Here is a 10,189-nt window from a genome sequence, read left to right on the forward strand (position 1 = left end):
CCACTGAGCCACCCAGGCGTCCCTGAATACTTAGTTCTTATTAATGCGATATGTTTCTTTTTTCAGTTTGAGCCTGCTGCATCTTCCTACCATTATTTTTTAAAAGAGGCTTTTTTTTTAAGATTCTATTTTTATTTAATTTTTTGAAGGGAGGGACAGAGAGAGAGGAAAAGAATCTTAAGTAGGCTTCGAGCCCAGTGCAGAGCCCAACGTGGGACTTGAACTCACAACCCTGAGATCATGACTTGAGCCAGAATCAAAAGTTGGACACTTAATGACTAAGTCATCCAGATGTCCCTGTAATGTTTTATTTTTAAGTAATCTCTACATCTGACATGAGGCTCAAACCTACAGTACTGAGATCAAGTGTCGCATGTTCCACAGACTGAGCCAGCCAGCCACTCCTGGAAGAATTAGGCTTATTAATCTTGAATAAAATAGGGCCAACCATTAGAAGTATTTAGCTCAGTAAAATTGGAACAGACCTAGTTTAAATTTTTTTCCCCTCAGGACATGTTTTGCTCTCACATTATACAAGTTATTTTGATAACATTGAGATTTGTGAATAATGAGTGGGTACTGAAATAACTGATTTTTTAAAAAAGTTTATTTATTTTAGTGATCTCTATGCCCAATCAGTGTGGGGCCCAAACCCACAACCCCGAGATTAAGTGTTGCACGCTCTTCCAATGGAGCCAGCCAACCCCCTGTTTTTTTTTTAATGAAAGAAATAATATTTAATTATGCTAGAACATGAAATGGAGACCTAAAATTATCTCAGAAGAAAAAAATTGTAATTAAAAAGTTAACCTGAAATCCTAACTTAGTCCTAAGTAGCTGTCTTGTAATTTTTAGGCTGTTACCCTTGACCCCAATTTTCTGGATGCTTATATCAACTTAGGAAATGTCTTGAAAGAGGCACGGATATTTGACAGGTGAGAGAATGCTCTATTTGATACATTTCTTGAGTGTGTATTATATTGACACTTGAAACTTTGGACTAAAATTATGACAGTGATCCACTGAAATACATTTTCCATTTCTAGTTATGTTGCTTTTCCCTCATCATGTCTGCTGTGTTATTAACCTTTTATTTAGAGCATTGTTGCCTGACTTTTCATTGTTGGCTTTCCTCAAAGCCATTATCCTTCTCACCGGGAATTTTTTTTTTAATATTTTATTTATTTATTCATGAGAGAGAGGGAGAGACACAGACAGAGGGAGAAGCAGGCTCCATGCAGGGAGCCCAATGTGGGACTCGATCCCAGGACTCCAGGATCACGCCCTGGGCCTAAGGCAGGTGCGAAACCGCTGAGCTACCCAGGGATCCCCTCACTGGGAATTTAATTGAAATTTCTTTTATTGTAAAGCTGTTGAAATGGTTACCTTTTAGACTAAATTATTCCTTTGATCTGATTCAGAAAGCTAAGTAAATCCTCACTTTTGACTTTTTTTTTTTTGTTAGAGGAGAGCTGATTTCTTATGTGGAAATAGGAAATTTTTCAGTTTAGAAATACATATTTTATTAAGGTGAAATTTTGATACGAGGTTAAGTATAGTATAGCTTGGATTAATTACAATTAATTGATATACTTTGGTATAGTATAGCATGAATTAATTGTACCAGAGCATCCATTAAAAGTTAGTTGCATTGTGTGTGTGTGTGTGTTTTTTTTATTTACAGAGCTGTGGCAGCTTACCTTCGTGCCCTAAGCTTGAGTCCAAATCATGCGGTGGTGCACGGCAACCTGGCTTGTGTATACTATGAGCAAGGCCTGATAGATCTGGCAATAGACACCTACAGGCGAGCTATTGAACTGCAACCACATTTTCCTGATGCTTACTGCAACCTAGCCAATGCTCTCAAAGAGAAGGGCAGTGTAAGGACATTTATTCAGTCTACTTTTTTGTTACCTGGTAGGATTAAAAAGCCGTTGTTGTACCTATTGTGATTAAGTATTGAAGTGGCAAATTGTTTTACTTTTGAGTTTTGGTTGAGAGGAGAATGGCAAAAATACCTATTTTCTAGAATATTACCAGCCATCAGGCTTAACTAAGCAGTTGTTAGAATAACATCCGTGGTGGCTCTGTGATTCCTCTATTATAGGTTTTGAATAATTTGTTTTGTTTTCTAGGTTGCTGAAGCAGAAGATTGTTACAATACAGCTCTCCGGCTGTGTCCCACCCATGCAGACTCTCTGAATAACCTAGCCAATATCAAACGAGAACAGGGAAATATTGAAGAGGCTGTTCGCTTATATCGGAAAGCTTTGGAAGTATGTTCAGGGTGGTGTGGCTGAATATCTTGTCTATGTGATAAGAGAGGAAAGGCAGTTAAAGATTGACATGTCATCCACCTCTTTTTGTAAAAATAGTGGTTGAATAATTCATTGACCCAGTAATTGAGTATCTAAGGTATGAGTGAAGGCCTATGTGATAGTCAAGAAAGTCTCTATATTGCATTCGTTATTTTATAGGTAGATCTGCGCAGAAAAATTAACCGTAAGTTACAGTTCAAGAGAGGTTGTTAATAAATATATCATTTTAGTGCCTGATGGCTGTAACGGTGGCTGGTGGGTATGGTTGGAGTTTAAGAGCAAGAGATTTCAGGAGAGAGATACTAGAGTAATCAGCATAAACTAGGATGAGGAGAGAGCTACCTCATCATGTTTTTCAACAAGGAGAGGTACAAAATGAAGAGGGAGAATTTGAGGTACGCAGCTTTGAAGAATGAGTAGACTGGGAGAAGGTAGATAAGTGTAGGGATATAAAGGTACTTACTTACTGTGGTAAGTTGTTATTGCTGGTATAGAAGTTTTTTTTAAACCTCAGATACCATCTTGACTCTGTAGGTCTTCCCAGAGTTTGCTGCTGCCCATTCCAATTTAGCAAGCGTATTGCAGCAGCAGGGAAAACTTCAGGAAGCTCTGATGCATTATAAGGAGGCTATTCGGTAAGACCCTCACTGTTTTTTTTTTTTTTTAACGTTTTATAATGTTTGGCATTTGACACATTTGGCTTGTGTTAAATGACTTTTAAGAACAACAGACTAATATCACAGGGAGTTAACGACTTTTGTCCTAAAGAAGATCTTTGTTTTCTCTTTTAGAATTAGTCCTACCTTTGCTGATGCCTACTCTAACATGGGAAACACTCTAAAGGAGATGCAGGATGTTCAGGGAGCCTTGCAGTGTTATACTCGTGCCATTCAGATTAACCCTGCATTTGCAGATGCCCACAGCAATTTGGCTTCCATTCATAAGGTACTATTGTTTATTATAATACGTGTATCTAAACACCTAATGTTTAATTTTAAGAAGACTTTCAACCATCCCACTTTGTGTATTTCCAGGATTCAGGGAATATTCCAGAAGCAATAGCTTCTTACCGCACTGCTCTGAAACTGAAGCCTGATTTTCCTGATGCTTATTGTAACTTGGCTCATTGCCTACAGGTAAAGAATAATAGGCCAGTAATTGGCTTTCAGTGTTGCGATCACTTTCTTTTTTTTTTTTTTTAAAGATTGTATTTATTTATTCATGAGAGACAGAGAGAGAGAGAGAGAGAGAGAGAGAGAGAGAGAGAGGCAGAGACACAGGGAGAGGGAGAAACAGGCTCCATGCAGGGAGCCCAACGTGGGACTCGATCCCGAGACTCCAGGATCACACCCTGGGCTGATAGCGGTGCCAAACCACTGAACCACCTGGGCTGCCCTACAATCACTTTCTAATTGTTCTGTGTGCCGCATTGATCCAAACCTGGCTGGAGATTTTTTTTTTTAATATTTTATTCATCTATTTATGAGAGACCGTGAGAGAGGCAGAGACACAAGACAGAGGGAGAAGCAGGCTCCATGCAGGGAGCCCGATGTGGGACTCGATCCCAGTACTCCGGGATCATGCCCCGGGCCAAAGGCAGGCACTAAGCCACTGAGCCACAAAGGGATCCCCAAGAGATGGTGTTTTTTAAAGGGTTACCTGATGTTACATTAGGCCAAAGACCTATAAAATGTTAAATCTTGGAAAAGGGTTTTCTGGATAATAACTTCTTTTTGTCTCCTCTAGATTGTTTGTGATTGGACAGACTATGATGAGCGAATGAAGAAGTTGGTCAGTATTGTGGCTGACCAGTTAGAGAAGAATAGGTTGCCATCTGTGCATCCTCATCATAGTATGTTATATCCTCTTTCTCATGGCTTCAGGAAGGCTATTGCTGAGAGGCATGGGAACCTCTGCTTGGATAAGGTGCGATTGTTTTAAACTTTCTGTTGCAGAGTAAAATACAGATGCGGAAAATGACGCAAATCATACGTATGTAGGTTAATGAGTTATCCACTCATTAGGTGTACACTACCCATGTTAAGAAATGAGACTTTGTCAGCCACCCCAGAAGCCTTTTCCATTGTCTGTCTCGATCGTAACCCCTTCTGTCCCCTAAGAGAATCATAACAATAGATAGATGGTGTTTTCCTATAGTTTGAAAACCATAACGTTTAATAAGGTGTTTGGTATTTTGTACTCTGCTTTGAAAATTAGAGCACTACTTGTGGAAAGGTGGAAATTTGCACAGCAGAATAGATTGGCGTGCTAGATGTAATTCTGTTTAAAAAAAAAAAAACGCTTCTCTACAGAATTTTCTAAAATGCAGGGTTTATCATACTCTGCACTGCCTCCTGTCTCCAAGTTTTATTTTTTTATTTTTATTTTTTTAAGATATTACTTATTCATGAGAGATACAGAGGCAGAGACACAGACAGAGGGAGAATCAGACTCCCTGCGGGGAGCCTAATGTGGGGACCCTATCCCAGGACTCCAGGACTGCGCCCTGGGCTAAAGGCAGGCGTTCAACTGCTGAGCCACCCAGGTGTCCCTGTTTCCAAGATTGATTGATTGATTTAAAGATTTTATTTTTTAATTCATGAGAGATACAGAGGGCAGAGAGGCAGAGACAGGCAGAGGGAGAGGGAGAGGCAGACTCCATTCAGGGAGCCCGATGTGGGACTCGATCCCGGGACTCCGGGATCATGCCCTGGACTGAAGGCAGGCGCTAAACCACGGAGCCACCCAGGGATCCCCTGTTTCCAAGTTTTAGATTTTGTAGGTCTCAGGAACAGGTCAGAGTATGGAGCGTATTATATAAACTGCTAAGTTTGCATTGAATTGGCTGTATGACTTAAAAGAAGTATTCTGGGCAAACCATTCCCAACAAGTGTGAAGTAGAAGTTTGTTTTGTTTTTAATTTTCCTAGATGAATATTTATGTACAGATTCAACTGTACTAACAAACATTGCTTTCTGTTGATAGATTAACGTCCTTCATAAACCACCATACGAACATCCAAAAGACTTGAAGCTTAGTGATGGTCGACTGCGTGTAGGATATGTGAGTTCTGACTTTGGGAATCATCCTACTTCTCACCTTATGCAGTCTATTCCAGGCATGCACAATCCTGATAAATTTGAGGTAAGGCTAGTGTTTCCCTAGAGGCACCATGTTCTGTTTAGAAAAAACAACAAATAAACCATTTCTGGTTTTAGCATCACCATTGGGTGTTCATCCCAGTGTCTTTGAAAGATTTGAACCAAAGTTTTTACTTAGTTTAAAATTTAGTTTTCTGTTTGAAATACAGTTGACATATGGTATTACATTAGTTTAAGATGTACAACTTAGTGATTTCACAATTGTATTCACTACAAAATGCTCACCACAGCAGTGTGGTTACTGATTATTACCATACAAACTTATAAACATTATTGACTGTATTCCCTGTGCTGTACTTTTCATCCCTGTGACTTGTTAAGTTCCAACTGTTCGTTGGAAGTTTGTACATCTTAATCCCCTTTACCTGTTTTACTCATTCTCCTCACCCCCTTCCCTTCTGGCAACCACCAGTTTTGTTCTCTGTACTTATGAGTCTGTTTCTATGTGTTTTTTACTTTTGTTTTATAGATTCTGTATATAAGTGAGAGCATATGGTGTTTGTCTTTGTCTTATTTCACTTAGCATAATATTCTCTAGGCCCATCCATGTTATGAATGGCAAGATTTCATTCTTTTTTATGGTTCCATGGCTACACATATATACGCACACACCCTCGGCAAATTCTTTATCCATTCATCTGTTGATGGACACTTAAGAGGTTGCTTGCATATCTTGTTGAGCCAAGGTTTTTAAACATATCGTGTGCTGCCTTTCAGGTATTCTGTTATGCCCTGAGCCCAGATGATGGCACAAACTTCAGAGTGAAAGTTATGGCAGAAGCCAATCATTTCATTGATCTTTCTCAGGTAGGTGAAACTCCTATACTTCAGACTTTTAATTTTGAGCAAATAGCGAATGAAACTATTGGTGTGTAGCTTGTATTTTTCATAATAGGTATTTATATCAGCCACTACGTATGGACAATTACTTTGATCTTATTTCCTTCATCATTTATAATGAGCATGGATTGTGTTGAGGTTGCAAATGAAATAGAAATGGGGTCTCTTTGTGCTTGGATGTAAAACTCTTCTAGGAAATGGTGGCTTGGAAGAGGATTAGGTAGGTTACTTAAAATAGGAACTGTGGTTCATCATGGTTAAATCTATTTTTGTGGGCCTTTGCCTTTGGTTATCTTTATTTCTATACTTTTTCTGTTGCTATTTCTAGGAGCATAAATTTTATGATAAATTAAGATTGAAAGCTGTGGAGGAATTAATTTGGTGAGTGTAGAGGTTTTTTATGGACTCTGGGCCACTTTGGTGACTAATAGAGATATGCAGTGTATGGTATATCTAGTAATTGATACATGAATCATTGAAGTTCTAGCAAAAGGGTTGTGACATTCTTGTCATTTAATGAATGGTGTGTACCAACATCTTTGGCAATGTAACTGTTGCTTTGAGACTATACTCAACCAATGCAGGATTTGGACTCTTCATGACAAGAACCATACTGCCTTCCACCTTTGAGATAATTAAGGGACTCTACTTAGTGACCGGAGTCTAAACTCTTCAGCATGGCCTTCACAGTCTTTTTTTCCCCCCTCCAAAGATTTTAATTATTTTGGAGAGGGAAAGTGAGAGCTCGAGCTGGGGAAGGGCCAGTGGGAGAGGATCTCAAGTGGACTCCATGCTGAGCAAGAAGCACAACACAGGGCTCCATCTCACTACCCTGAGATCATGTCTGAGCTGAAATCAAGGGCTGATGCTTAACCAACTGGGCCACCCAGGCGCCCCAGCCTTCACAGTCTTAAGTCTGAGCACAACCATGTTTGCCAATACTTTTCACCTCCCATTTGCCCTCATATATACTCTGTACCAAATAGAAGTGATCTACTCAATATTTTAAAAATCTGTGCACTTTACCCGGGTTCTTTATTTGTACTGTCTTTTTTTTAAGATTTTATTTATTCATGAGAGACACACAGAGAGGCAGAGATACAGGCAGAGGAAGAAGCAGGCTCCATGCAGGGACCCTGATGTGGGACTTGATCCCAGGACTCCAGGATCATGCCCTGAGCCTAAGGCAGATGTTCAGCCGCTGAGCCACCCAGGCATTCCATATTCGTACTGTTCTCTATTGAGATTCTGTTCTGTCCAACTGCCTCAAGTGCTTATCCATCTTTGAAGGCCCATTTCAAAATCCAGCTCCTCTATGAAGCCTTGTTATTCATGCATTCAATCTAGAAGTAAATTCTATTTCTGTAATGTTTTAGGCCCATTTTAATGGCACTTAAACATATTTTTTTATTTTTTTATTTTTTATTTTTTTATTTTTAAAGATTTAATTTTTTTACTCATGACAGAGAGAGAGAGAGAGAGAGAGAGGCAGAGACACAGGCAGAGGGAGAAGTAGGCTCCGTGCAGGGGGCCCAACGCGGGACTCGATCCCGGGTCTCCAGGATCACACCCCAGGCTGAAGGCGGCGCTAAACCACTGGGCCACCGGGGCTGCCCAACATATTTTTTTAATGAAAAATTTTTTATTAACGTTTTAAAAATTTATTTTTTAGGATTTTATATATTTATGAGAGACCCATTCATGAGTGAGGTGGAGACCTAGGGAGAGGGTTCTGCATGGGGAGCCTGATGTGGGACTCGATCCCAGGATCTGGGGATCACGTCCTGAGCTGAAGGCAGACGCTCAACCACTGAATCACTCAGGCATCCCAACATTTAAAAAATAAATTTATTGATTGATTGATTAATTGATTTTTATTTATTCATGAGAGAGAAGCAGAGGGAAAAGGAGGCTCCGTGCAAGGAGCCCGATGTGGGATTCGATCCCGGGACTCCAGGATCATGCCCTGGGCCAAAGGCAGGCGCTAAACCGCTGAGCCACCCAGGGATCCCCACATTTTTTAAATTTAAATTCAATTTGCCAACATATAGCGTAACACTAAGTGCTCATCACATCATATGCCCTCCTTAATGCCTATCACCCAGTTATTCTACCCCCCCACTGACCTCCCATTCTGCAACCCTGTGTTTCACAGAGTCAGGAGTCTCTCATGACTTAACCATATTTTTATACTGCATAAATGTAATTTGTCTTCTTACTATGTTTTGTACCTGTGACTCTGAATTCTATTTAATGCCATTAAAACTTATTGAATTAGTTTGAGATTATACATAGTGAGTTCTGTTTTTTATTGCATAGATTCCATGCAATGGAAAAGCAGCTGATCGCATCCATCAGGATGGTATACACATCCTTGTCAATATGAATGGTTATACCAAGGGTGCTCGAAATGAACTCTTTGCTCTCAGGCCTGCTCCTATTCAGGTAAAGGAACTAATAGTAATTGCTTACAATGTTTATTAAGCTATAAAGATGGTGATTTTTTTCCACCCTCCAGTTGCTTGGCATTTAAAACAATAGGGCAGATATGCTTGACTTAATAAAAGTATAGTTCTTGAAATGTACAGGGACAATGAATTTTATTATTTTTTATTTTTAAAGATTTTTATTTATGCATGAGCGATACATAGAGAGGGGCAGAGACATAGGCAGAGGGAGAAGCAGGCTCCCTGAGGGGAGCCTGATGCGGGACTAGATCCCAGGACCCTGGGATTGTGACCAAAGGCAGATGCTCAACCACTGAGCCACCCAGGTGTCCCAAGACAAAGAAATTTTAATGTAGAACACAGTGCCCACAGGTACATTTGTATAGAGATATGCAATTCATAGTTGAATACGAACAGTTCGGTTTTTTAAATTGGGAAAACGTTTAACACTGAGAAGGTTAGGCTGAAATACTACTTGATTCCTCCTAGCTAAAGAAGTCAACCCTCCTTATTTGTTTGTTTATTATTTTGAACTCTTTTGGTGAGGCTTTTTAGCTTTTGGCCTGATTTTTTTTTTTAATCTTTTAGGCAATGTGGCTGGGATACCCTGGGACCAGTGGTGCGCTTTTCATGGATTATATCATCACTGATCAGGAAACTTCACCAGCTGAAGTTGCTGAGCAGTATTCTGAGAAACTGGCTTATATGCCCCATACTTTCTTTATTGGTGATCATGCGAATATGTTCCCTCACTTGAAGGTAGAAAAACAGTGCTATGTGGACATTGCAAAGAACTGTAGTCGTTTATTTCCTTGCTGTTGTCCCTATGCATCCTAAAAGAGTCTCAAACTTTTTTTTGATTAGAAAAAAGCTGTCATCGATTTTAAGTCCAATGGCCACATTTATGATAATCGGATTGTTCTGAATGGCATTGACCTCAAAGCATTTCTTGATAGCCTGCCGGATGTGAAAATTGTCAAGGTCAGAACCTGGTCAATATCGTCATTGAAATAAAGTTATCTGCATTTGGGATCTTTTCCCTAATGATACATCTTGTCATTTTTTTCTCAAAGATGAAATGTCCTGACGGAGGAGACAATGGAGACAGCAGTAATACAGCTCTTAATATGCCCGTTATTCCTATGAATACTATTGCAGAAGCGGTTATCGAGATGATTAACAGGGGGCAAATTCAGATAACAATTAATGGATTCAGTATTAGCAATGGACTAGCAACTACCCAGGTGAGAAGAGAATAATAGAGCATAATACCACCAAGTATTCATTTATCTTATTTTTTTAAGATTTTATTTATTCATTCATGAGAGGGGGGGGGGCACAGACACAGGCAGAAGCAGGCCCGTGCAAGGAGCCCAATGTGGGACCCAATCCTGGATATCCACGATCACACTCTGGGCTGAAG

At 39.8% G+C, this 10,189-nt stretch overlaps 1 protein-coding gene across 3 annotated transcripts in view; it reads left to right on the top strand.

Moving 5' to 3' along the window:
* The window catches only part of OGT (O-linked N-acetylglucosamine (GlcNAc) transferase), a 36,510-nt gene that overhangs the window by 15,900 nt on the left and 10,421 nt on the right, over positions 1 to 10,189 (top strand). For all 3 annotated transcript variants that reach the window (XM_025466166.3, XM_025466167.3, XM_049107812.1), the window contains exons 6-18: positions 856 to 935; positions 1,685 to 1,880; positions 2,136 to 2,276; positions 2,853 to 2,953; positions 3,110 to 3,263; positions 3,353 to 3,454; positions 4,065 to 4,244; positions 5,304 to 5,462; positions 6,197 to 6,286; positions 8,639 to 8,764; positions 9,355 to 9,525; positions 9,631 to 9,747; positions 9,840 to 10,010. In XM_025466166.3, coding sequence (XP_025321951.1) covers positions 856 to 935; positions 1,685 to 1,880; positions 2,136 to 2,276; positions 2,853 to 2,953; positions 3,110 to 3,263; positions 3,353 to 3,454; positions 4,065 to 4,244; positions 5,304 to 5,462; positions 6,197 to 6,286; positions 8,639 to 8,764; positions 9,355 to 9,525; positions 9,631 to 9,747; positions 9,840 to 10,010 — 1,788 coding nt within the window. The remainder of the gene's footprint in view (positions 1 to 855; positions 936 to 1,684; positions 1,881 to 2,135; positions 2,277 to 2,852; positions 2,954 to 3,109; positions 3,264 to 3,352; positions 3,455 to 4,064; positions 4,245 to 5,303; positions 5,463 to 6,196; positions 6,287 to 8,638; positions 8,765 to 9,354; positions 9,526 to 9,630; positions 9,748 to 9,839; positions 10,011 to 10,189) is intronic.

The sequence above is a fragment of the Canis lupus genome, chromosome X, assembly GCF_003254725.2.
Source record: "Canis lupus dingo isolate Sandy chromosome X, ASM325472v2, whole genome shotgun sequence".
Classification (NCBI taxonomy): domain Eukaryota; kingdom Metazoa; phylum Chordata; class Mammalia; order Carnivora; family Canidae; genus Canis; species Canis lupus.